This window comes from Tinamus guttatus, unplaced genomic scaffold (genome assembly GCF_059628265.1).
Source record: "Tinamus guttatus ecotype Peru unplaced genomic scaffold, ASM5962826v1 Tinamus_guttatus_pri_ptg000025l, whole genome shotgun sequence".
Classification (NCBI taxonomy): Eukaryota; Metazoa; Chordata; class Aves; order Tinamiformes; family Tinamidae; genus Tinamus; species Tinamus guttatus.
Genome location: NW_028288559.1, coordinates 645,539 through 673,344, shown reverse-complemented (window position 1 = coordinate 673,344; position 27,806 = coordinate 645,539). Strand labels below are relative to the sequence as shown.

Genomic DNA, 27,806 nt, shown 5'->3' with positions numbered 1-27,806 from the left:
ATCTGTTTGTCTCAGAATGACTGGAGCAGATAAGCAACATCTGGCACAGGAGAGATGGACATTCAGAAATCACGAAGCTGAAACCAGTGGGTAAGAAAGACAGCTCAGTCAGACAGACTGTGAAGGCAGTAGTTCTGTCTCTAGTCTTTCCTTTATAGTCAGCTAGGACTCAGTGCTTTTGTTTACAATAAGCACTATTCATCACCACTGTCGCGTTTGTAGTTGAGGACTACAGACCCAAATTGAGCTGCTGTGAAGTCATGGCTAAAACCTAACAAGATTTTCTGTTTCTATTTCCCATGTTTGACTCTGGGAATAAAAATATCTAGGGTCATGCGTTCAGTCTCAGACACCCAAATAAAGCAGTATTCTTCACATGCTACCGCACTGAGTATTGCTGAATAGCTGCTGTGGCTCATGGCCTCGTCTGAGATGGCAGATAAAAGCCCTTCCTATTGATGTGCACAGGACTAGCAAACTCCTGAACCTGCACAGCCCACAAGCAGAATGGGTAAAAACTCCCTCTGCACAAGGAAGTGTTTTTCTCAAAGCAGCTGCTCCAGCTCTCTGTCTGCTCATTCTGGGCATTGCCATATCCCACTGGCCGCTCTTCTTACACTCTGTAAGTGACTGGCATCTCCTTCTCTTTGGCAGTGATGTTTGAATGTTAGCTAATCAAAAGGGGTCAACCAGGGTGAGCTCAGCATGAAATTATGAATCTTGCTGCTTAATATCTTCAGGTTATAATTCATGCTCACCTCACATATTGGTAGTGCAGTAATGAACATAAGTGACAAACCGAGAAACACTTGTGACCAGTCTGTTTTTATGGTCTCATTTTTATGGTCTCAGCAGCAAATCATCCTGCAAGGAGACTAGCAGAGGATCAGGCTCAGTAGCCACAGGAAGCTTCATTTATTTCCATTGCTGCTGGGCTTGTAAGGCAGCAGCGCAGAGTGAAAGAAGAGCATTGATCAGGCTGCCAAGCCACTCATCCTTTGCATGGTATATGACATAGTGTTTACTAAATTCCTCCTTACGTTGACTCTGCAGATGTAACAGTGAAGCATGCAAGGAATTGCCATTTTTGCCTCCAAAATACAAAGCAGCATCTCATCTGTGATGCTCTGAACTTATTATTCCTGCTGGTCTAGCCATACCCCTGGATAACTCTTGCTGATTGTGTATGCAATTATGAGTTTGCCCTTTTAACCAATATAGGCCTTGTCATTTGTCAAGTCCCAAAACGTATTTTGGAATGGAGCAATGTTTTTCAATCTACTTTGGGGCCTAACTGTCTTCCTGGGGCTTCTTTGAGTAGGACCCTTTCTGGCCAAAGACCAGCGAACAACCAGCTGGTGGCAGCAGCAGTTCAGCTTCTCCAAGGGGAGAAGAATTGGTTGTAGTTCCCAGTGGCAATGTGTGTAAACACATATTCCCATTTTGGCAAACAGAATCACTTCTAGTGATCTTCTAATTAATCTATATTTAAAAAAAAAAAAAGTTCTTGCTAATCCATTGTTACCCCCTTTGAACCTTTTCAGGGTAGCTTGGGAGTTACAGTTGTTTGAGGAACACCCAGGCTAAAGCTACTCTTTTACTATGATGGTAACTAGGGTGATGTCTTAATAAATGAAGATCTTACGAGAAAGAAGAAAGAGTTCTTCAGCCCTTACTGTGTTACAATTGAACCTTCTTATGGCCGTGTTCTGTAAAGAGGAATATGAGAGGATGTAGTTAGGTCTGAAGGGAGCACAAAAGCAAAGGATTGGCCAGCGCCAAAGCAAAAGGGTTTAGCAGGCATCAAAGATGAGTGTGTTGTCCTGTAATTCAAGTGTGACCTTAAGAACACTTTATATAGCAGTTGTAATACTTCCTTATCTTTGCTAAAAACACTCCATGGATTGCCATCTTCACTCACATTACCTTTTTTCCCTTTTTTTTTTTTTTTTCTTTTTTTAAATAGAGCACTCTGGCAGAACCACACACTCTTCACATTCTTCTTTGTTCTTTCTTGCCTTCTCTTCTTTTTTCATCTGCTCCTCCAGATTTATGTAAAAAATCCTTATCATTTCCCCTTCAGCACAGGACCTTTGTACATTGAACTATTAAACTGTATCCTTTTGTTTGTTTTGTTTTGTTACTTCAGATGAGGGAAAGCTCTGGGATGCAGCTTTAAAACTTTAGGAGGCAAAAAATGATTCACTTGCATCATGAAGTACCTGAGACTAAATTGCTAGAGTTCCATTATTCTGCCATTAAAGTTGGGCTCCATGGCTTTGACTGTTCTGTTACGTTAAGTGTGTTTGCTTGGTTTTCACACTGATACCCAAAAGGTCTTAGTACCTTCTTCTACCTAGGGATTAAGCTGCCATACTGAGCTGCCCTTGACTTTGTGGGCAGCAGACTTGTGGCTCACGCAGGGCAGCTCTCAGACTCGTCTTGGAGTACAGAGGCACCTGTCCCTAACTGGAGTTTGCAGAAAAGGTGTTAGGTAGGGCTCAGGTAAAAGCTCAGATACATACTGTTTGCCCTCATGCAAATGCCAGGGGGCTGTAAGGCCAGACTGATGGCCGTGGTTCTGCAGCAGTCCAGCAAAGTTCATTATCTTTAGAAGTTCTAGCCAGAAGGTCTAGAAAGCCACCATCTATAAGGACAAACAGCAACTTCTGCCCCTAGGTAGAATGAACATTGTATTGTTGTCATTCCTCCAAACATTGCATGAGATACCCCTTCCTCACTGTTTCCATGATTTGTGGGAATGTTTACTTAATACCTCAAGAAGAAAAAAGGAGATATTTAACTATAACAGCTGAGGAGCTGAAGCATGATTGCAAAGTGGAGCTTGTAACATGAATACATGGCCACAAGATGCCAATGTTGAAGGCAAAACAAGGTGAAGGATGCATTGTGCTTTTATTTTAGGAGAAATTTATGAGTGTTTTGCCTGTTTTGCAGTAAGAATTCTCTCAGGATTACTAATCATATCTTGCCAAGGTGCACAAGAGCAAGACCTCAAACATGCTTGTGTGTAAATGAGAGGGTGATCTCCAATACAAAGTTAAGGATGTTCTATGATTCAGAATTCATGAATGAAAATCTCCTTTGATTGGTAAACAGCAAGGTGCAAGCAAGGTGAAAACTGTGAACAGCAGAAGCCTCTCCTCAACACTGAACGCTGTGCAGACTCAGAAAGCAGTCAACTATGCTCTTTCCCCTGAATAAACTTCTTAAAAGCGATGTTGCCACTTTGGAGGATGAAAGGAGGCAGACAAGGATCCAAGATGGCCAGGAAGATAGCGGTAGGTATTAGGAAAAAACAGTCTGACAAAGCAGCAAAAGACCAATACATAGCTTGTTGGAAGAGCGTGTGTTTGCAGATTTGTAAAACCCCCTGTTGAATCTAGGGAGAAAACTGTCCCATCCCATCCAAGAATGGCAACTACCACACTGATTTTGATAATTCTCTTAGGATCCCACATAGGCCTGTGGGCCTATAAGCCCACATGTCAGTGGGCATGTTTTTACTGTATGGGGTACTATAAAGGAAGAGTTGACCGGGGTTCTGTAGCGAGAATGCATCCAAATGCAGTTGTCACAGAATTATAGCAGCTGTTTCCTGGCATAGGTTACCCTTCAAAAGCACAGAAGACTCTTTTAGGCCACCCCTGGAGAAAAGGTGAGTAAAAGATCTTATGGAATATAGTGCTGCTGCATGCATTAACTGCCCATTGCAGAACAGATACAACTACACTTTAGTTCTTGCTTTCCCTACCCCCCAGTTAGAAGCATGTATTTTTTTTTCCAGTCTCTGAGGGAAAGAGAGAGGACAAAAATTCTGGGAACCAGGTTTTCCTCCCTCTGCATGCACAGTCCCAGGAAGATGGACCAAGCCAGTCTGGAGGACATGCAGGTATGTGAAGGGCAGGAACAGGAGCTAGATGCTGTGCTGAGGAGGCAAGGCTCATCTCCTCATTACCTGCACACAAGCAAGAATGCAGAAACACGTACACATGATATGTGGAGCTTGCTGCCAGGGTTACATATCATTTTTTTTATGTTTAATTATAGGTGTTTGGATGGGTATATGTGCATGATAAACACACAAACACAAATGCATTCATATGCAGTCGTATCTTTATATAAGCTATAAAGCTTTTACATACTCACCCCTATGGCTTTTATATACCCACATTGCACATGTATTTTTACCTATCTACACGCATTAAGCTCCGGCTATGACGGCACGCAGCTCCCTGCCGCTATGATACCTGCATGCATCACATGTAGGTGCGTAAGTGCCGCGCACATGTGAGCACCCCTCGGCGCTTGCTGCAGGCCCGGGGAGAGCCCGGGGACAACCGGGAGCTGCGGGGAGGCCCCGCGGAGAACCGGGAGCTGCGGGGAGGCCCCGGGGAGAACCGGGAGCTGCGGGGAGGCCCCGGGGACAACCGGGAGCCCAGAGGGAGCCCCCGGGGAGAACCGGGAGCTGCGGGGAGGCCCCGGAGCCCGCGGCGAGGCCCGGCCGCCCCGCGGTGCCGCGGGGCGCGTAGCGGGCGCGGGGGCTCCCGGGCGCTCCGTGCGGCCCCCGCGCGGGCGGGCGGGCGGGCGGAGCGCGGCTGCGGCGGCAGCGAACAAAGGGCCGGGCCGGGCCGGGCCGGGCGGAGCGCGGCGGGGCCGGGCGGAGCGCGGCGGGGCCGGGGGGCGCCGCGGGGGCCGCGGCCGCCGGTGCCGGTGCCGGTGCCGGTGGCGGTGGCGGCGGGGAGGGCGGCGCAGCGCGGGGCCCAGCCCGGCGCGGGGCCGGCGGCGATTGGCGCCGGCGGCGGGAGCGGGGGGCGCTCCGGGGAGGCATCTGCTGCGGCAGCGCTTCTGGCCCGTTCCAGCCGCTCGTGCTGCGCCGGCAGGAGGGGGCGGCTCGGCTCGCTGCTGCTGCTGCCTTTTTTTTTTTTTTCTTTTTTTTTTTTTCCCTCCTCCCCCCACCAACTTTGGAGGGGATTCCGGCTCGCTGATGCCTCCGCGGGCAGCCCCGGCGCAGCGCTAGGGAGCGCGGCGTGTGCGCGGCGGCGGCGCCGCATCCTGCGCGCAGCGGCGGCGGCGGCGCCGCTTCCTCCGCGCTCCGCATCGCGGGGCCGGCGCTCGCCCTCCTCGCGGCGCCTGCCCCTCCGGCGGGGGGCTTTTAAGAGAAAACAAAAAGAGAGCAAAGGAGAGAAAAGGAGGAAAAGAGCCGTCGCGCGCAACATGGCCACTCTGCTCCGGAAAATCGGCCTCATTCGGCTGCACAACCGGGACACGGAGGACCCCAAGCACCAGCACCACCACGCGCGCAGCAGCAGCAGCGGCCAGCAGGGCTCGTCGCTGCGCGCCAAGGGCACCCAGAAGAGCGGCGGCCACAAGGCGCCGGCGGGCGGCGGCGGCGGCGAGGGCAGCCCGGGCGGGCAGCGGGGCAGGAGGGCGCCGGAGGCGCAGCCCGGCCCGGGCGGCGGCCGCGAGAGGCCCCGCGAGGCGGCCAGGGAGGCCGGCCCGGCCAGGGAGGGCAAGGCGGCGGCGGGGCGGCCCGGAGCGGCGCCGCTCGGGCCGCTGCCCGCGGGCCCCGCGCCGCTCGCGCCCGCCGGCCGGCAGCAGCACTGCGCGCAAGTGAGGACGCGGCGGCTCATGAAGGAGCTGCAGGACATCGCCCGCCTCAGCGACCGCTTCATCTCCGTGGAGCTGGTGGACGAGAGCCTCTTCGACTGGAACGTGAAGCTGCACCAAGTGGACAAGGACTCGGTGCTGTGGCAGGACATGAAGGAGACCAACACGGAGTACATCCTGCTCAACCTCACCTTCCCCGACAACTTCCCCTTCTCGCCGCCCTTCATGCGGGTGCTCAGCCCGCGCCTGGAGAACGGCTACGTGCTGGACGGCGGGGCCATCTGCATGGAGCTGCTCACCCCCCGCGGCTGGTCCAGCGCCTACACGGTGGAGGCCGTCATGAGGCAGTTTGCAGCCAGCCTGGTCAAGGGGCAGGTAGGGGGGCCGTGGGATGGAGCCATCCATGTCTGTGTGTGGGATGGAGCCGTCCGTGCGCGTATGTGTGTGTGTGATGGAGGGGCACAAGGAAGGGTGGCCGACCTTGGCCAGGCCAGGGTGACATCTCTCCCCGAGCTCCGGGTGTCGTCAGTGGGAAGGAGATGGGGATATGCGTGTAGGGACATGCATGTGGTGCTCGTTGCGGGGGTCCCTCTTGGGTAGCATGGCAGAAGTGGGAGGCAGCTTGGAGGGGTGAGGAGCAAGTGCCTCCAAGGCATCCTCCCTTTGTCCCTGCGGCTTTGGCTGGGTTTGGGGGCCCAGGGCCCTGCCTCCTGCTCTTCACTCGCCGCTGAGCCAGGCTGGCCAGTGCCCCTGCCAGCGGCGAAGGATGCAGCACCAGGGCCGTGGCTCTTGCTCTTTGTTCGGGGCCCCGCGCTCCTCCGAATCCTGCCGGCGGGGAAGGGGGGACCCCCGGCACCCGTGTGCAGCTCCGCACAAAGGACCGGCCCAGGGGCGCCCCGCGCTTCTCGCCGCAGCTGCTGGCAAAGTTGAGCCCCTTTAAAAATCTCACCGCCCGCAAGGAGCAAATAAATGAGGATGATACCTGCTTCGCTTGCAGCAGTGAGAAATTCCTGCCAGGCCGGCTTTCTGGAGCCGTCTCTCAATTCCCTCAGCAGAAAACGTCAAACGACAGGCCTGTTTTCTCCCTGATAAACACATTGGTATCTTATGCATTTTTTTCCTCTCCTGCAAATTACCCTTTTTTTCTTTCTCTCCTGCAGCATATGCTTAGAACAGAAGTGTTTCATAGGGTGCTATAAGTAACTGGGTAAATATTTCAGCTGCAGCCTGCAGCCTGCCCTTCTTTTCTGGGCATTATCGCAGCAGTGTGCACATGGCCGTGGCAGGCTGCCCTTCTGCTTCGCTTCGTGGGTGCCCTTGAACCCGGTGGCCACAACACACGCACGGCCCCGTGTCTGTCCATAAAAGATGCAAAACAACTTCTCCAGCTTTTATCTGATAATACTGTGTTTTCTTATTTGACTAAAAAATAAGGTTACTCCTCTCGGCCTCTGTGGAACTGCTTGCCTGAGCAGAAGTAAAGATTCAGTTTTTCTGACACAAAATATTTATTTTGATTATTTAATGGACTCTTTCATAAATGGCTTTTCCTCCTTTTTTTTTTGTCTGTGTTTGATTCAGGCCGACTGACCCCTTTTTTAACTAGATAATATATTTTTTTCTGCACTTCATCTGAAGAGGTCAGGTTCTCTAGGATAGGTCACCTTGGGATATAAAAAACATCTACCAGAAAAAAAAAAGGGCCTTAATTTACCTTGAATCCAAGTTATATTAAAGTTTTGTAGCTAGTAGTCTCAGTATTTCTTAATCCATCTCTTTTTATAAGAAGCAATATTTCTTATTATTTTAAACAGGGTTTAGAAGGACGGTGCTGAATTCTCACCATTTTTAACAATTGGATCTCCTTCTGCAGTACCGAATATAAAAAGATGAAAGGGTTAACTGAGAAGGACTCAGTAAAGAAACACATTAAATCACTTGATTAATAATAAATACGAAGTTACACATTATATAACCTGATACTTTTCTTTCCTAAACCACTGAGGAGATTTCTAGAAAGTAATAATAATTTCTGGTAACAAAGGATGTTTATGTGTGCATAATTAATAAGCAGATTTTAGATAAAAGCGTTTCAATAACATCCTTCCAGAAGCCTAGGGTGTTAATTATAAAATGAGAATGGACGTGTGCTTGCGGAATAAAACTAAAAATGCTGAAAAAAAATACTGCCAGTAAGTGAGTAGTTAAATAGTTATAAAATGCGTATTTCAAAGTCTCATGATGTGCATTCCACTTTAATATGTTAAAAGATAATAATAATAAATTTAATTTCTCGGTTACAGACTTGTAGTCCGTGATGGATTGCCACCCTGTAATCATAGCCAGGCTCTGTGTAATGGGAGCCACGTTTCTGTAATCACACTCGGGTTATGTAATCTTGATTCAATTGCATAATGCAGCTCAAAGTGCAACAGACACTCCTGTATCCCCTTTTCATTTTTTATTTTAAAGATTACCTTTATTTTGACTGTAAATTCTGAAAGAAAACAGGGCCACAAAAAAACCCCAAAGCGTTGCTGATGGAGGTGCTGCATTTGCCTGAGCTACAGGGCTGTTTTTCGTAACTCCTCTCATGCTGTAGGCAGTCTTGCTGGGCACAGTGAGTCTTCGTGGGCAAATGGTGATGGCTTATGTGAGGCTAATTTATTTAATTTCTGTAAATATTATGTACCACATATAGTGTGAAATGCTAAGTAGGCTTCTTAGCCCTCAGAAAGGTTGAAAGATCTCGGTCCCGTTGCTGCTTTCTAGAAATGATGGTGCACGAGCAAACGATGCTGTTAGTCCCCACTCTGGTGAGAGGCTGTGAAGCTGCCGTAACCAGTGCTGTGCTCATAGGGAATTATAAAGCCTTGTAAATATAATATGATGCCCTTGTAAATCCTCATTGCAGGCCTTACCATAGCCACTTGCAGGAGCTGTCTCCGTATGGAACCAGCCTGGCTCCCATTACAGTCAACGGGAGCCTTTAATGGGATTTGCCTTGCAGAGTATGCAGGGAACCGGGCTCTTAGCAGCATTTGGAAGAATTAATTAAAACCTTTAAGATTAAATAAATGTCACCAATTAGTAGTTTGATGATTTAATGCGAAATCATTGCAGATTGTTGAGCCTGTGACACATACAAAACTGTGCATCTTTAATATGACAACAGATGTGAGTAGGCAGACCAGAACTTTTCACCAACCCAGAGTTTCGTTATATTAATTTGAATGATAAAACTAGGGCGGTTGGTTTCGTTCACTGTTTATAATCAATTCTGTTTCCAAATACTAACTATAATGTTGCTGTTTAATGGTTGTTTTTAATTTTTTGGAGAAAATTATGGTACCAGTTAGTCTTTGTTGAGCCTAAAAATAACATATGAATCTACATAGCTTCTTTTTTTTTTTTTGACAAAGTGGTCTCAAAGCAAATGAAAATAACACTGAAACATGTTTTGGGGGAGCCAATACTCTTGACCTTGACCAATACTCTTGACCGATACTCTTGAAATTCGGATTTTTTTAAAAAACGGATTTAACAGATTTTTTAAGAGTAAAATAAAAATTTACATAATTCATTTTGACATTTTGCAAGTGAAACATTTGATCTCAAAGCCAGGCTCATAAGAAAACTGAAGGAAGGATTGAAGGAAACGGAGCAATAGCACCTTTCCACTGCTTTTCAGCACTGTGTTTAAGTCACTGCCCTTGTATGTGGGGAAACATAAGTTCAATTCTCAGGAATGTGCCCTTGGGCCTTTCTCCTGGGAAGTCTGCAGGTAGGGAGGGTGTTTCTCCGAATTCAGTGAGCGAGAAGCCCGTGGTGCAGGCGACCTTGCTTGAGGGATGCCCTCCATCGTGGGCTGCAGCGGCGCGCTTGATAGGCCGGGAATTACTTTGAGTTTCTGTAGTTTCCCCTGCTTCCTAGCACAAGTTTCATTATGAGTGCTTTTAAAATCTGGAAAAACGTTTGAAATGGAAGAGAGAGTTTCAGGTTGAATGCAATAATTTGGCAATCTCAAACTGTACTTTTACTTCCGCCTCCCCCCTCTCCCCAAGTTTTAGGGGAGAAAAACATGTTAATTAACAAACAAGTTGGGATTTGTTTGCTTGGTTGGTTCAGCCACTCAGCTGAAAAATCAATTATCCACACAGTTCTAGCCAGTATCTTGGGGGGAATTCTCAGTACATCAAAGGCCTAGAACTGTTTATCTGTCTGAAATCCAGAATCTTATTTTAAAAACTTGGTGTTGTCCTTAACTCAACCATAGCCTTGGTTTTTAAAAAGCTGACATTGCGCTTGCTTCCTCTTAAGCTTATTGCTCACTGACTCCCCTCATATTGGGCAAAGACTTGGCCCCGTTGAACTGGTGATAAAAATAGCTCTTAGCTGCTGTTGGGCCAGGATTTTCCCCAAAGAAGCAGGATGACACTAACAAAGTAATTTAAATAACAGTTGTTTGTTGACCTGGAGGCAACTGTTTAACATTCTTGTCTAGACGGAACTCCCATATTTATCTGTTTATCTAGGCTCCAGGAATTACATGTTTAGTATTTATTCCTTGTTAGTGGCTCACGTTTAAAATGTTTATTAATAATATGAACCTTACAACAGAGATTTTAAAATTAATCTATTGTTACCGGCTTCCTGATAGCGGTATCACTGTCATGATAATACTAATAACTTTTAATCACTGAATAAAGGAAGCTGGAGTAATGCCAGTCATATGATAGTAATGAAAAAGTGGGAGGGCCCTTGCGATTATCGTTTAATAGTGTACATGATTGAGGACAGCAGGAATGTTCTCTCACTTAAAAGCATGGCAGATAATATGGGCCAGACTGAGAAGAGAGAGACTTGATCCAGAAGTGGAAGAGGATTTGATGTCAGGAATGATCTGACTGTGGTTTAGTAGGTGTTTGAGAGAAGACAAAGTCATTTGTGGTGATGTAGGAGTAATATAGATAATGAACTGCTCACCTTTTTAAAGAATATAGCTGTACCTGATAAGGACCTTGGGCCTTAAAAGTGATCAGTAGCCATTTTGTCCTCCTCTTTATGAGTCACTTGTTCTCTCAGTAGATGCTGGGGACAGGCCTGCCAGCTAAAGGTGACTGTCACTACCAGGTCATTCTGCAGATTGCACAGGGTTAAATGTTCCTTGTTTTCAAGAAAATATGTTCCCTTTCTCTCAGTAAGTAGGATAAAAATTTTGTTAGGACATACAGTCCTGAAATAGGAAAGGTAAACTCCTAGCTATGAGTGCTCTGACTCTTGTAGGATGCTGTAAAGGTTTTAAATTAAAATCAAGGCACAATTTCTAATTCAGATTCTACTTCCTGAATTCTAATAAAAAAATGCCACTATATTGTACTTCCATCGTTCACACTGTAGTGTTAGAAGTACCTCAATGCAATCTAGTTTGCTTCGAGGGTTACGTGGCTTAGACAAATACTGGACTATTCGGTCTTTCAATTTTTAAAATACTAGTATCACAGCTGTCTTCTACAGGATTGAAACAACTGAGTGGTATAATCACCGGGGTTATTTATGAAAAGCAAATACAGAATGTAGCTGCCAATCATAGTGTAAATGGCTTCCTCTTCATCCCTTCAAACAAAAGTATGAGCGAACTGATAACAGATGGGACTTATATAGTGTCCAGAAGGTCAGCAGACTGCAGGTCTTTCACATTTATATAGCAGAAATTAATTGCAAATCCACGGGCTTTCACCATGCTCCAGATACTCCATTTGGGGACTGTAGCCATGAATAAATCAGATAATCTCAAATGCTACAGATATATATAGAGATATATATGTACAGAAAGTACAGTGCTCCCTAGATTATTTTAAGCCATGCTGCCATGTAACTTCTTTTAAAAAACAGTGGCTCATGTTTTGCTTTTTGTTGAGCAAATTGTGTCAGTTATCATCAAAGGAAGGAATGCTGGTATAGGTCTGTGGTTGAGAAACGCATCAACTCCTATACACAGTTTAGTAGGAGACAAAGAATGAGGCTTTGGACTTTGTACCCCGTGCAAAGACATAAACTCTGAGCCAAAGAGGTAGCAAATAACATTGCTTAGTTAGAGAAAAAAATAAGATGTATTGGCCTTGTAACGTTTTTTCTTTTATTGCCATTGAGAAATCTCAGGTTTTCAAGCTGAAGCTTAAGAGGGAGCATGTATTTGCTGTGCTGAGATGCCAGGAATGATGAATGGGCTGGAAGAAACACTGTTCATGTGTACTCTGATATATTATTGTTCTGACTATAGACTGTATTATTATGCAAATATATTCTACAGAGAGGAATGAAGACGCAGGGATTCCAGCTCATTGAAGTAGGAGGTTGCTCTAATTCTTTTAAACAGCAGAGGGAACATAATCTCCATTCTTCATATGCTTCAAAACATAAAAAAAGGATATTTTTGGTAGAGATTTTAAAGTACGTTCAGTTATCATCCTTATTGTTAGAGTAGTCATCAATTAAGTTAAATCGCTAAATTGAAACAAACTGCTTCTTTTGAAACATGCTTTTCTAGCATGTAGAACTAATTCCTCCTTGTAATGCTTGGGCCATCCCCTAGTAATAATTCAAAAGAATTGCCTGCTGTGGATCACAACAAAATTGAATTTGCTCAAAAAGAACAAAATTCCTCTTCCCTGAATTGTAAAAGAAGCCCTCATTTTCTTCATTGAAGCTATATTCAGATAGAACTAGTTTTCTAATTTGAGGAAGATTTACTCTTCCTTCAATTGTTTAGCTTCAAGTATACGCAGATTTCTTAGGATCTGCACAATGCCCAGAAATTCCCATGCATGGACAGAGGCTTCTAGATAGAACATCAGTAACTGCACAGTTATCATTTATTTGGTGTCTTTTTGACAGGCTTGATCCAAGGATGTTCCCCTGAATGGATCTCTTCTATGACAAAGTGGAACATCAGTTTCTTTTCTCAGCTGAACTTCTTTGGACTGTTGAGAAACGGGGAAGATCTCCTCCTCCTTTCACGTATTCAGTTTTTCAGTTTTGATTTTATTATATTCAGTTTCCATTTGACAATTTTTCTTTATCTACAACTATGCAAAAAAAAAAAAAAAAAGGTAAAGTTGAAATTAGGCATGGAGAAGATATGAGGATGGATGGACAGTCAGGTGCAATTACTCTGCAGTTAACCAAGGAGAACTTCAGAGGCTGCAATGATTATTCCACCAGAGTGGCTCAAAGCATACATGAAATTTAATGCACAGAGGATCCAGTCGTCCAACTGGAATACCATTCTTTTATTGAATTATTGTTTTAATTATTATTGAAGTATATCGTATTATTGGAGAGCATGTGGTATATGGGGCTGGTCTGACACGTGGTTCAGTTGTGCTCTAAACAGTCATCTCTGGAGGCTGCTGCAGTCTGCCAGAAACCTCCAACTGACCGCTGTGGTACTTGTTCTGAAATAAAATCAAGGTGCCAGCCTGACCTGCCCCCTTCCAGTTAAAAGGCAGATTGAGGAGTGGTACATTAATTAAGCCTGTACTCAGCTGTGTGTGACAGATACATGCCACATGCCTTCCTCATGCACCTGCTGGTTCAGTCAATGAAAAACACCTTTTCTCTCTACGTCGTGACTTTGTGCGTGTTGTCAAATCAAACCTTCTCGGTGATTTAGTCCTCTTTGGCACAGGCGCTTCAAAATACGTAGAACTTCTGCAGTCACCTCTTGATACCGTAACAAATCAGTAACAATCCCAAATCTAAATCCAAAGAGGAAAAAAAATGAACCTGAGAAAGGAAGAATAAGCTGCCTTTATGAAATGGCCTGGAGCTCAAATGCTTTTCATAGTCAGGTTTTATGAGATGAGACATAACCAGATATTTGTCCTGATCTTAGGTTTGTGTTATGAGTGGTTACAAAACCCCAGGCCAGTAAGAAGTTTCAGATTTTGCCAGTGACAACTGCCGTGAAGTCACATATTCAGTATATTCTTTTCCACCTGTGAAGTGTAGATAATCCTTCTTTTCCAAAGGAGATCTAAAGGTGCATCCTTAAAGCACTCAGGAAGGGAGACTGTGGGAGACTGTCCATGCGGATCAATATGAAACATAGTCAGGAGACCGACACATTAGTGCAAACGGCGAAGGAAGAAAGCACATCAGTTTGTGCTGATCCGGTCCTAACTCAACACGCTTCTAACTGAGTTTGGTGTTCCTAAAGGTAGTCTGATTTTAGTTCTGTTGTTTTGTCATGGCGAAACTTTGGGAAATGTGGAACGAAGCGGTGTTTCTCTCCCTGCTGCACTCTCCCATTTTTTGCGCTGTAACTTCTCTGGGTTTGGGATCCAGCCTGAGGGATTGGTGGGCTGCTTTGCCTTGGGCTGCCTTGGCTTGGCTTGGCTGTGGTTCACAACCGTGTTTCTGTCTATTTCACTCAGTTACCTGCAGTTTCATGAGTTGGACAATCTGTGGGTTGCCGTGTTCCCAGCCTTTCACCTGGACTACAACCTACTCCTGGTTACGGCTGCCATCGATTCCCTGCAGATACAGTCCAGGGGGCTCGGCGGAGAACTGACACAGACAGTGACTCGTTGTCCGCTAGTGGAGCAGGTGACCTTTTGGTGGCAGAGGAGAGGAACTCTTTTGGCTGAAGCCCCTCGTTAGGCTAATTTAAGCCATATTGTAAGAGCACATTGTTAGCATTAGAGGATTTAGAGGCATATTCCGAGAATGTCATTGGCTGTCCAAATTCTCCAGTCCTCTTGTCAAAACAGTGTTCCCCCTAGCCTTAAAATGCAGGGAGGACATTTCTTAACCCTCAGCTATATAGAAGTCATGTTGCTGGCTCTATGCTGGCTCCAAGGAAAAGCAAGGGGAAGCAGCACGGGGTTCTGTAGCTGTCAAAGAGGGATTAAGGCTAGAGGTGTTCATATTGATTAAGAGCTAATTGCATAAGGACTGCACACAGACTCGTGAGTGCTAATAATTGCTCAGCTGGAACTCTGATTTCTTTTCCTAGGCAATGAATAGTCATATTCCCAAAAGGAGCAATTCATAGTATGCACCAAAGCTGGAACTTGCTGAGTTTCCGCTTCTTTCTAGGGATTATTCTTACAAAGGAGTTTAAAAAGGCATAGAAATATTGCTTCAGAAATTACACATTTGCAGAAAAGCATTTAATCTGTAATTCACTTGTGCCATGCATTAACAGCATTTGTCTGTGTCATTTTCTATACTACTTAATTTCAGCTATAGCTAATAATTATATATAGTGCAAAACAAATTATATGTCATTTCGGAAATGTGCTTAACTGTGTCTCATCAGTCCATTAAGGAAAAAAATTATAACCATGTAATTGGGAGGGGAGAGAGTGTGCACGTTAACTCTAAAAATGATGTTATAGCATATTGCGGTTAGTTACTGCACTGAAAGCATGATACTAGCCCATTTAAGCATTGTTCAGATTTTAATGACAGTATAGTTTGTCTGAGGCCAATTTTTTTTTTTCTGGAAAACTTGCTTAAATATTCTAAAAGAGAGCAGTGTAGGCTTTTAGCAGTATATACCTCTCTTACTTATCTGAAAACAGCGGGTTGTGTTTGCGCAGTGTGCAGCTTTGAATGCACCGTGTGATACATCGTGCTGCAGCTCCAGATCTGCGTTTTTGCGTCACCCATGGAGAAGCTGAGGCCAACAGACCTACTCAGAAAGTGGGACACGTACTGGCGGGTGTCCTGCCTGTCTTTGGAGGGGTCACCAGGGCTACGACGGGTCACGGTGAATTCCTCCTGTCTTTTGTGTACCTGCCTAAACCTTTGCTTATTTTCCATCTCTTGCCCTTTACTTGGTGGTGGGTCCTGGAAGCTGCTGCCTTGTGGGCACAGCAAGCTGCAGTGGGGCACAACTGTTTAAGAGCTGCAGGGACGAAACTCAACTTTACCTATGCTTCCTTTTGACATCTGAAATACCAGCCAGAGGTCCCTTCCAACCAGCCCTTCCACAGTCTTGTGGTTCTGGCTGTGGCCGGTCGCTCTTGGGTAGTTCAGTGCTTTCAGGTACCAGAACACCTGGCACCATCCACACACAGTGGTTTTGTGCCTGAGAGCTACCAAAGAGAATTGGTTTGATGAGAGAGAAAAGGCCTTTCATCACTGCCACAGAAATCCCCTCGAGGCCATCCTGATTCTGGAAATACCAAAAGAAATGTTGGGAATGTTTTTCTATGGTACCTAGGCCTGAAGTGAGGGGAAAGCATGCTTGGAGTGGTATTCCAAAGCAAGAAAGGCCTCGTATGGGGTGTCTCTGTACAGAACTTAAGTCTGTCTTCAGACCGTTTTGAGACACGATGTTGAGGTGAGTATTGCTGAGGCTATTCTGCAATGTGACACCATATCCTAGAGGAGGGGGCCTACAGATACACCGACAGTTTGGGAAAAAATGTGCAAACTCTGGCGGCATCCCTGAGAAGCAGAAAAGCTGCCAGCTCGCACAGTTTGCCCACAGTGCTGCATAAATGAGGGTGCCAAATCCTGTGTGGGATTTACATAGGTCCTTTGCTGCATATGGAAGGAGGGAGTCATCCCTCCATATCAGCGGGGGCTTGAAGAGGCCACATGTAGCAGGCGAGCTCCTCTCCCAACGCAGTTAACAGGATGTTGGCCGCTCCGAGCCATTAGTTCAGGAAGGCAGCGGGTAGCTGAGTGACGGGCACTTGGTCCCAGTGGAAATGAGGTACAGTCGGAGCAGGGGTGAGTGAGAAGGCTCCGTGCAGCTCGTGTCGTCCTGCGCTTCGGCATGGCTGTGCAAGAGCAGCCGGATTTGCTTTCACCTTTCACATGTCCCTGGGTTGTTAAAATTGTATCTTCATACATGCATAGAGCTACAGCAGATAAAAAAATCTGAAATAACCAATTGCCGGTTATGAAAAGCAAAAGTATTGCAATACTCGAATAAGCTCTAGTACGACTTTCTTCACATTAAAGTTGTCATTAATATCTTTATGGAAAACTCTCGTGGGTTTTCTTTGCTACTTTTAATCTTTTGTGGGATCTTCTCATGTTGTTCAGCAGTCAGTTTGATGTCTTTTCTTGAATATTGGGTGCTGGGTGCATCAAAACATCAGCCATGCAAGTGATCTTGTCTCGTTACTATGGTTGTAGTGACATCTCATGTGGTTTAGAGATTAGGCAAAATACAACTGTGCTATGAGCCCTTCGATATTTGCATACCATATTTACTGCATTTATCATATTTTACAACATGCAGCAGCTCAGAGTCTCCTGGCCAGAGCCAAAGTGGAAGTTGCCGCATGTTTAAGCAGCAACCTGAAAACATCTGGTAGTCTGAATCGACAGCAGTGCCTGTTAAAATAGCTGTCTGACATACTCTTTTATCATAGAGCACAAATTTTTAGTTAACCTTGGGAAAAGGTTGTAGGAATGGTGGATTACCAAAAACCATTAACACAGTATCACTCCAGTATCATCTCAAAAGCATCGGAGTTGTTCTGACTGAAATTCCACTCCTCTTTCGCTTTACTTCAGCTGTTTGGTGAGGCAAACCCAGGAGGTTAAGTTTCATCCAGGTTATAAACAACTGGCAGGATATTGGTTAGTAAGAGACAGTGATAACCGTGCCCCCCACAGCTGCTGTCTAAGTGTGTAGAAATACACACATGGAAGCTGGTAGAATTAGCTAGTCTTTGATGATGCAGTTTACATACAGCCCACATATGGTGCCTGAATACACCTCAGAAGTCGGTGTAATGATTTGTTACATGAATAACAAGTATGAAAATATGCTTATGGAAAGATGCTCACTTCATCTGTTCTAGCTGCAGTAACATTTTAGACAGCATGATAGTCATTGCAGGATTGGAAGGCCGAAGAATTCATCTGTTCCTTGTTTCAGAGCAGTAGGTAGTTGACGTTGAATATGAGTGATGATTATTCTTACTGCAAAGATCCTATTTCTAGGTAAAGAATGACAAAGCTTTGTCATGATACTAATAATAAGACATAGATCACACTGTACTAGGTGCCATGCAAACAATTCAAAAAGGTATCAAAGCCTGAAATGACAGAAAAAAAATCCTATGTATAAATTGGCAAATGGACCTAATCCATAAATTAATAGTAGAGTAGGTTCATGCTATATTTGATGAGGACATCACTTCCTGTGTTGGTTTCACCTGCTAATGGAAGGCAGCCTAGTTTAGGAAGAAAATAGAAAATAGGTTTTGTAATAACAAAAATACTCCTGCAGCATATATAAGACAATTAGCCAATAAGAATGTGAGTATGTTTTCAGCACCCAGCTTGAATAGCAATTCTTGAGAGAGGAGCAATATAACAACTAGCACACATGAGATTTTGAAAATTCTTACCCAGGACTAAAAAGGAACATTTGCTGAGATTTTTTTTTTACATTGATTAAATCAGGTACAATCCAGATCATCCTTATTTGGGAAATACTAATTGTTGAGTTCGTGTGGGGACTGGGAAGTTCTCTTTGCTGTTTAGCCTAGCAGAAGAGTATTTAAGAAGTAATGTGGCTGTAAACAGGGATCAAGGGAAAGGAGAGCAAAAACATCAAATGGTGAAAATGTGAGACAGAACTGTGTTGTCCCAGGACCAAAGGGGTATAAGCTGGCTGCAAATAAATCCAGTCTGGTAGTTAGATAGTCTGAGACAGTCCCAACCTTTAGATAGTCTAGGCTCTAAAGCAAGTGAAATCACATGTCAAAATTACTCATTAAAAGAGGAGTGGGAAACAGCTCTTTTAACTCTTATGGCCGTAATGTTATTGCAATAATAAGAGTGCTGAACGCGAAAGCATATCCATGCAATGTTGTGACAGCTTTCTAGGAGGAGATGATTTGTCCCAGCTGCAAAGTAACCACATTCATTTTAGTCTGTAAAAATAACTTTGCTGCTCTGAGGACAGAGTTGATTGCTGGTTTTCTTTTTCCCTTTTCCCCCTCTTTTCCCTTCATATACCTAATTATTTTTTTCATTATTACTTGTTCCACATGGTTAAGAAAGGCAGTATTCAGTTTACATTGCGAATTGGCAACAAAATATGGGAAGGAAAAAATGCGACCTGGCTTGGCATTTTCAGCAAAGGAGTGCAGAAATGTGAACCCTGTTCTCAATAACTGTAGCTCTGTAGAATGAATACATTCTACTATTCTGCTACTGTAGAATAACTACTCCTCAAATACTCTTTGCTCAAACAAAGGCTTTCAGGGCAGTCTATCAGTTTATAAACATTTTTAGATTTGTGACTATGACAAATGTCTGTTATGTGGCAAATCCAATAAGCATAAATACCTTAAAGGGTATTGCTGTTGTGGAGCAGCATAAATCTGCAGCTCTGTTTCTCTTTTTGTGTCTCTGTTACCTGGTAATTGCCGTGGAACAGTGTGCAAAATGAGGTAAGCTGTTCAGAACTCACTGAGTGTCCACATTGCTAAGCAAAGATTCGAAATTACATCCTGCCGTGCATCTAGGGGTGATATTGGATTCCCAACTAATGAAGGTGCTGCAGGTTTGAGTGTTTATATTTTTGCTTATCATCAAGCCAATGTGTTGTGAGTAAACAAAGTAGGGTGTTTTAATGGAGTTTGTAAGCAAGCTGGTTATACGGTACTTCTCTTCTTAGGGAAAGCCGTGACCTCTTCTCAGGCCCGCAGTTGGGATCAGATGGAGGCCTGAGGACTTAGCACGGTTCCGCTCCAAACACTTGGTGGCCGAGACCCCTTCATTTGTCCCAGCGAGGGCCCCCGTTGCAGCACGAGGTGTGAGCTGAGTGACAGCCATGGCTTTGCGCCGCGCTCAGGCCATGTGCCAGCACGTGCCTTCTCTGGGAAAAAATAGCCAGCAGATGGCTTTTCCTCTTTATCGCATATCGTTTTTAATCATCCCTGATAACATATTTGTCCCAGTTGGGGAACTCTCTTTTCTGGTGTGTGCAAGCGAATGGCTGTTGGTCTGGCGTGTGGAAAACTTCAGCTGTGCCTTGCAGGCGCGCGGTCGTGTGTTTAATGCAGGTTTTCTCTTCTCTTCGGCGCAGGGCCGTATCTGCAGGAAAGCTGGCAAGTCAAAAAAGTCCTTCAGCCGTAAGGAAGCTGAAGCCACGTTTAAGAGTTTGGTGAAGACCCATGAAAAGTACGGGTGGGTCACCCCGCCCGTCTCCGACGGCTGAGGCGGGCGGCCGCAGCGCTAACCACGAGTACTGTGACATCTCCTGCGTGCTCCACACCACCCATCCTTTTCTGTTCCAGCTTCAGTTAGGTACCGTGAATGTCAAGGGGACACCTAAGTTATTTATAAACAGATGTGTTTACAAAGGAAGAAAGAGAGAGAGAGAAAAGGGGAAAAAAGGAAAAAAAAAAGAAAAAAAAAAGCTGTTCAGGATGATATTTCAAGACTGAAGACCGATCGTCATCGAAGTCACCCGAGCGGCGGTTGAGACGGCATCATTAGCCCCCATACGAACCACATTGTCTGCAGCTTCTTTCCATGACAGCAGCACCAAACAGCAGTACTGGGAGGTCTGTCCATTGCTGCTCAGTTCATTTAAATGTAAATGAAACCGTTAATATTTAATAGGGAAGCAGTGCATTGCAGGTACATGTTTGCTGTGCTGTTTATCTTTGTCTCCTAGCAGGTCAACATAACTTGAAGATTTGTCTTTATGTGGAACCGTGGTCTGCTGTGACTAAATTTACACCTTATTTGTGCTCTATATATGACCTTTAATTCGTAAATGGAACAGAATTACCATGATGAAAGGTTCTGGTGTTGAAAATTTACTGAGTGGAATCACCCAACGGGCTGCAGTCCGCCATCTGTGCTGATATTGTGGTGTGCTGGTGAGAAACACACCAGTGCAGTTAACTGCGAGTTAGGAGATTTTTCTTTTTATTTTTTTAATTTTTGGAAATCACGCACTGCAAAGCCTGGAGTGTCCAGTGGCAGCAGAACCGTGATTGAACCGTCCAGTACCTTTTACAGTAGCATGTGGCCTGTCAGTTCTGCAAAATGGCAAAACAAATGGAAAGGGACAAAGCAACCTTAAAAAACAATTATCTGCTTAACTTTAAAATGATGTGCCAGTAACAGAGTAAAACTTTTTAAAGCAAATGAAATGGTTTGTAAAATGATTTGCATGACTGGATTCTTTTTTCTTTCTACTCAATAGACATTGTATGTACTTAGAGCCACCCAGTATCTGAGAAACCCCCCTGATGTATATAAATCTCTTATTATTTAATCATTAAATTTAAGTTTTCTGGTGAACGATTCAAAAAACTTTTTAAGGGACTCCAAAAAATCTGAAAGTAAAGTTTAGAGCATTATAAGGAAAGCATTAAAAAATGTGGAATTGAAATGGAAAACCGTATTGGACACATGCTGAATAAAATCACCAGTATCGTTTTCATTGCCTCAAGAATTCAATCATTTTGGCCAACTTTTGTGTTCAGAGTTATTACTTTAGTAATTTAGTACTGTGAAATTCTAGAAACCTTACAGATATATCCATTGTGGTACTACTTTAATTGAAAGTACAATATAAGGTTGGTTGTAAGACTTTGGGGGATAAGAAGTACATGTTTGAAAGCACATCCCATTGTACGGATAGCGCGAGACCAAATGGAAATGATTGAGCAGCTTCTGGTCAAGAGCACTGAGGGACAGCAGAGTCACTAGGAAACTAGTGGGTTGTGTTGGGTGTCGGATAATTTCCAATGCCAGTGGAAGCTGCTGAGAGGCTAGTGCTGCAAGCAGGAGGTTATTTATTTGGCTTCCTTAAAAGCTCTTCCCTCCCCAGCACAGCCCAGTTGTGCCGAGAGCAGCGCGAGGATGCCATAAACCTTGGGTAGGGGGTATCCCTTTCTCTGCTGTTCTTCAGCTCATCTCTGGCAGTGGGTTGTTTCGAATCTTCCTGAGAACTTCAACTTTATCATTTAATTAAAGGGTTAGCTAGAAGGAAGGTAGCAGGTGGATTACTACCGCTTCCCTCAAACCTACTTATTATGTATCTCCCGAAGGGTGCTTTAAATAGCTATTACAAACATCATTGCTAAAAATCACAGCCGCCTTCTGCCCGTAGGAGGTTCTCTGCATCGCGCAGCGTCGTGGAATAGGAGGAAAGGCAAATAGAAAAAGAAAAGAGAGTGCTTTGAAGCAGCAGAAGCGCAGGGTGCATATGATAAGCTACAGCAACCACTAGTGCAGAAAGAAGGGAAGACTCAATGCATAAAGTAGGGCAGGATGAAGTTCCTAGCACACCAGAAATAGGAGCGACTCTCCTGCTGTTCAAGCAGCAGCGTGCGGAGAGAGCAGCCCCTGCGCGGAGGAGACACGGGAGAAGGGGGAGAGCAGGGAGCACAGGGCTGATGCTGCAGCCTAGGGAGGCAGGGAGACCGCTATGAATGCAGTTAATTAAGGGGTTCAGAAAGAAGGGTCATCTCCTTTAGGAAAATTGGTGTGTGCTTTTTGTCTTGCTATATCAGTAGTTTATGTATCCATGCTATTACTAAAGAAAAAGCATGAAGCAACATGTCTGGTTAAACAAGAGGTTGGATTGCAGAGCTGCTCCAGGTGCCTCTGTGTTATGCAGAGGAAGCTCTAGTGAAGAAAAGATCCCTAAAGGTCCCTCCATCTGTGTCCCAGCAAGTGGCGTCTCCTTCCTCCTCGCTCTGCCCTCCCGGCAGCTGAGGAGCGTGTTGAGACGTGAAGCTGCAAGGGAGAAACACGCTCTTGTTAGCGGAAAAATGGAGTCAAGTCTCGGGCCCAGGCACTAAACTCAGGCAGGCCCAAAGCAAGATAGTTGAGCAAGTCTTTGGTTTTGTCAAAATTCCCAAATGTCAAAGAAGTGGCGGGATTTCTTCTGCTTATGGGAGACTGCAATATTCCCCTTCGTCCGATCCCAGAACTCTTATGAGATCTGGTAAACCAGCCGTTTCTCCAGCAGTCATTATATTCATCGAATCAAGAATACTGTTTTCCATCTGCTGTCCCCGGAACACTTAATCACTCTGAAACTAGCATCTGGGGAGCCGTAAAGTTATATTAGGAGGCTACACCTTGGCTTTTTGGGTTACATCTTTTGAAGTACCCTCTGTAAGTCAGGAAGGAAGGAAGGAAGGGAGGGAGGGAGGGAGGGAGGGAGGGAGGGAGGGAGGAAGGAAGGAAGGAAGGAAGGAAGGAAGGAAGGAAGGAAGGAAGGAAGGAAGGAAGGAAGGAAGGAAGGAAGGAAGGAAGGAAGGAAGGAAGGAAGGAAGGAAGGAAGGAAGGGAGGAAGGAAGGAAAGAAGGAAGGAAGGAAGGAAGGAAGGAGAAAGGAGAAAGGGAGAAAGGGAGAGAGAAAGAAAGAAATAAGAAAAAAAAGGAAAGAAAGAAAGAAAGAAAGAAAGAGAAAGAAAGAAAGAAAGAAAGAAAGAAAGAAAGAAAGAAAGAAAGAAAGAAAGAAAGAAAGAAAGAAAGAAAGAAAGAAAGAAAGAAAGAAAGAAAGAAAGAAAGAAAGAAAGAAAGAAAGAAAGAAAGAAAGAAAGAAAGAAAGAAAGAAAGAAAAAGAAAGAAAGAAAGAAAGAAAGAAAGAAAGAAAGAAAGAAAGAAAGAAAGAAAGAAAGAAAGAAAGAAAGAAAGAAAGAAAGAAAGAAAGAAAGAAAGAAGGAAAGAAAGAAAGAAAGAAAGAAAACTGCCTGTGAAAACTTAAACATTGAAGATCTCCATGATTTAAGTGCCAACATATTTCTCAGGCTTTAGAAACTGGTCCTAAAAATCAACAATGAAAGACTCAGCAAAGAAGTGCTGAACTTGCCCTGTTTCCAAAGACCTTGCGTCTCATTCATTCCAGTATGAACTTCTGACTGAAATCCAGGGAAAAATAAGAGGTATGGTCTGTTTACTAGTGTTGCAACAGTATATTACATTAAAAAATGAAATAAAAAGAAGACTCAATCTGTTCTGCTAGTCCAAAGCAGTAAATAAGGTCCTAAATCAGAGTTTCTTGCCTAGGTAGCAGGATCAGAACTACAAAGTCTTTCTGGTACAACGGTTCCACATGATATGACTGTGTAATATATATTTATTTTAGAAAATTTAGAAAAATACATTCTAAGTTGCAGGTGCCAAGCAGTGATCTCTATATTTTGGACAGTACACTGGGATGTGTGTACCCTTAATTCCACAGGAATTTGTAATATTGAAGAAGTATAGTCTTGATATGCTGACTCTACAGAGAAAATAGTGCAAAACCAGCTGGTGCATGGTGTTCTAATCTCTTGGATTTTCTTTGCCACACTTTACTCCCTTTTCAAGATTTTCAGGCACATGGAGCTTAGCATTCTGGCTATGAAGATATTTCCATGTATACTATGGATTATTCAAACAGAATTAAGCAGATGAACCTGCTAATACAACGTACTTTTCCAGTTAACTATCATCACCACCTGGCAAGCACCAACCTATATTAAGTAATTTCTGCAACACGTATCACCTTGCAAAAGATGACAGTAGCGACGCTGAGGAAAAGCTGCTGGACACCTATCTTTCCCAGCTTTTCCAGTGAATTCCAGCAGATTCCTGATCTAAGTGGAAGAGAGCAACCAAGGGCTGGGCATGCATTGTCAGCATTGGGAAGCTGGGGGGTCTTCAAGCCCCTCAGCTTATCTGGGCAACACATAGTCTATCTTGCACCCACATCCTGCAAGTACTTTACAACCTTCTATATTCATTGGATTAAGTTAAACTGTTCGTAAGTGTCTGACCTGGGTTCAGTTTTGCAGAACAGATGGGTTCCTAAATATGTATTGTGGGCTTTCCTATATGATAGGACACAATTAAAGTCTTGTTTAAACTGAAGAATAATGTAGCTGTCAAACTAGGTCTGAGGGCAGGTAGGTTGAGTGGAAGTCACTCGCTGTTATCTGCACAACTGCCCTGGAGAGGCAGTTTCATTCGTACAGCAAAGAGTAGAGGTGCACTGGTGCAGCAAGAGCAGCCGGGAAGGCATGGGAAGAAGTTACAGAATGAAGACAGACCACGATTCCTTCCCCTGCCACCACTCTGTTACCAACAATTTTGTTACTCCCTCTGAAATTCACATTGCTCTCCTTTGTAATTTTATCTCCCTATAAATCACTTCCAAGCTTTACTGATACACTAAGGAAACCTTGAAACAGGTCATGCGAGTTTGCATTTTAAACCTGCATTTCGTTCTAGAAGCAGCCAAATGGCAATCTGACACCTGCCAAATTTTGCCAACAATATCCTCACGCCTTGGGCAAATCAGTGGTGATAGCATTTAGCACAGAAATAGAAACAACAATTTAGATGTTTACTTGATCTTTTCCCCAATTGCTTGTTTGATTAATTTAAAAATAGAACACCGAGATAACAGCAGCAAAACCAGCAGGGTGTTATTTGTTTATTTTGCTCTTTTTGTTCATACCGCTAAAGAAGATGGCAAGTTCATTGCAGTTGTGTCTTTCCAAAGGAGAATTCTGGCTCCTCACACACCAAAACCTTTGTGGTTTATACTCAGCTCAATTTAAACTCAGTGTTTGCTGCTACACTTAACATTCATTATCTTTTGTCGTCAAGTATTTTTGTGTTTTCTGACTCAGGGACCCCATGTATTTTAAATTATTTATGGTTTGTGGGAGCACATCTGGAGCACTGTGTCTTACATAGGAGAGCTAGAGCTTGAGCTTGAGCTCTCCCATACAAGAGACATTGGCCAACATGAAGGAACCCAGCGAATGGCCACCAAGAAGAGGCTGAGAGAGGCCTGGCCTCTGTTCAGCCTGGAAAGAGATGCCTGGGGGTGTCTTATTGCAGTCAACCAAATCCCAAAGGGAGATGACAGCAAAGATAGCACCATACCCTTTTCAGAGATGCCCAGCAGAAGGGAAAGAGGCAATGGACACAAGTCGCAGCACACAAGACTCCGGGTGGGCAGAGTAAAAAATGCTTCATCACGAGAGCAGTTAAGCCGAGAATATGTTGCCCAGAGAAGTAATGAATCTCCATCCTGGGAGACTTGAGACTGTGCCCTGAAGCTGACAGTGCCCTGAGCAACCTGATACAGCTTTGAAGCGAGTCTGGAGTTTGAACTACAGATCTCCATTCCAACTTAAATATTTATGTGATTCAACGGCATTATTTATACACTACCAGCTTTGCTCTTCAGAACTGCGGGGAAAACAAATTTTATGGCCAAAAATGTGCCTGTCCTAATATGTTAAACTCTGTCTGGTTCACTAAGCTCATAACTATGCGACTTCAGTCACACTTTCAGAAATATGCCTTCATTCATTATTTAAAGCTCGTTGAATTACATTAATGCAGAGAGGTATTTTTCCATCATGTTACGTTTAAGAATTAAATCATGTCAACCATAATTGAAAGCAAAACTGAGAATGACTGAGAGGTACCTGGAAGGCTACATACATGTGAATTCAAAAATTAATTAACTACACTAGCACTGATGGAAAGGAAACACAGCTGGTGACACATGTATTAGCATGTGCCTTGTCCTGATACTACTGGGATACTGCAGCATAGTCACACTAAGGTTTTGCACACACATGCTCCACTGCTATAAGTATTTCCCAGGTAAACTGGCGTTTTGAGATCTGGCTTGTTTACTGGCTTGTAATTCTGCTGTCACTGAAGAACGTAGAGCTTAGCAGGCTTTTCACAGCAACTCCTTCCTTACGATGCAAAACCATAAAGTATCTCCATCAGCAGGGAGAACACAAAGGAAAGCATGTAAAGCAAAACAGCTAAAGCTTACACATGGGGTTTTCTGCAAGCAAGTTGTTGTAAGCCAAGTTTGCAAACTTGTTATCTCACACTGCAGAGCTTTCATGGTTGCTAGTGTGAGCTGTTCCTGGATTCCTACAGCCAAAGGCCCTCTTGCTAGTTTTACAGCATCCTCCAAACTTTTTGTGAAGCAATGTTTGAGATGCTGATAACATTTCTGGGAGGGACTGTCACCTGGAATACATCACAATACCACACACTAGCTTCTGTCTCATGCACACATTCTGCTGCGAAACAGACCCCATTCTGGTCAACACATCTAATTCCCCTATCCACCTTGTAGACTCGAAGAAGGCCAGTGCGAGGGTCTGAATTTTCCCTCTCTGCTCCCCGGTGTGCTTCGCGTTGCTGTTCCTAGATAGTAAAACCTTCAGTGATGACATATTGAGCGTCGATTCTGAGATAAAGTTGTGTTGTCAAGTAGCCCTCCCTCACGAGCCCTGACAGAGCACTCAGAAAAACAAAGCGCCTGAACAAAGAGCTGATGTGTTCAAGGGCCAAGGCCTAGCAGCACAGCTGTTACCACTGCAGCAGTGAATAGTGTTGTGTTTCTGCTCCTTCATAGTCTACATTGTGCAAAATGGAATAACACTGCAAGTGCACTTGGTTTCGGCATTAGCGTGGCAAGTGCAGTTTTGCTGCTTTCCGCAAGCACTGGGCCTCTTGGGGGTCCTTTGGAAACAAGTTGTATTTATGTTTGGACACCTGCCACCTCTCCTCCACCCTAAACAGAACAAGCATGACTCTTGATGTACTCTTACGTACAACTCTGCTGCCACTCAATTATTCCTGGTAGCTTTCGACAGAGAAAGCGGAGTGACCAGCGGAGTGACCTAAAAAGAGAAAAAGAGAATATTTTCCTTGAGATCTACCTCACTGACAGATGACTTGACCAGGCTTTACTAGGAGCTGTCTAATCTACAACTTGTGTAGCAGTTCTCAAAAAGACAGCTGGATATGGTCCATAATAGTTTAAATTCTTTATGAAAAAACAAAAATCATAAAAATAACTAGAGGGGCCTGAGTGTGCATGGTGAGGATGATAAAAGGAGAGTCAGAAACAGTCTCCAGAAGAGTACACGTGGTGACCATCAGTTACTGTAACTGCATTGGAAAAAAAAAGTTAAACTTTTTTGGAAAGAAAATAAAGTTATTGCAGCTCCCTGAATGAAAAGCTTCAAGTTATACTCTAGATCTCTTTTGAAAGCTTCTGACAGACAACATCATAAAATCCTGGAATATGTATTAAAAAAAGCCAAACTGGCAGGGATGAAAAGTGAGAGTATGTGTAGAAATTTGGAAGACCACCAGGAAATTCATCTTTTTGCCTTTTTCTCC

The 27,806-nt window shown here is 44.2% G+C and overlaps 1 protein-coding gene across 1 annotated transcript; it reads left to right on the top strand.

Moving 5' to 3' along the window:
• The first annotated feature begins 5,194 nt into the window (after positions 1-5,194).
• Positions 5,195-21,074, top strand: UBE2QL1 (ubiquitin conjugating enzyme E2 QL1). The gene is made up of 2 exons (XM_088526158.1): positions 5,195-6,006; positions 19,706-21,074. The coding sequence occupies exons 1-2, from the start codon at positions 5,239-5,241 to the stop codon at positions 19,835-19,837; spliced, it is 900 nt and encodes a 299-aa protein (XP_088382284.1). The 5' UTR covers positions 5,195-5,238; the 3' UTR covers positions 19,838-21,074.
• The last annotated feature ends 6,732 nt before the right edge of the window (positions 21,075-27,806 follow it).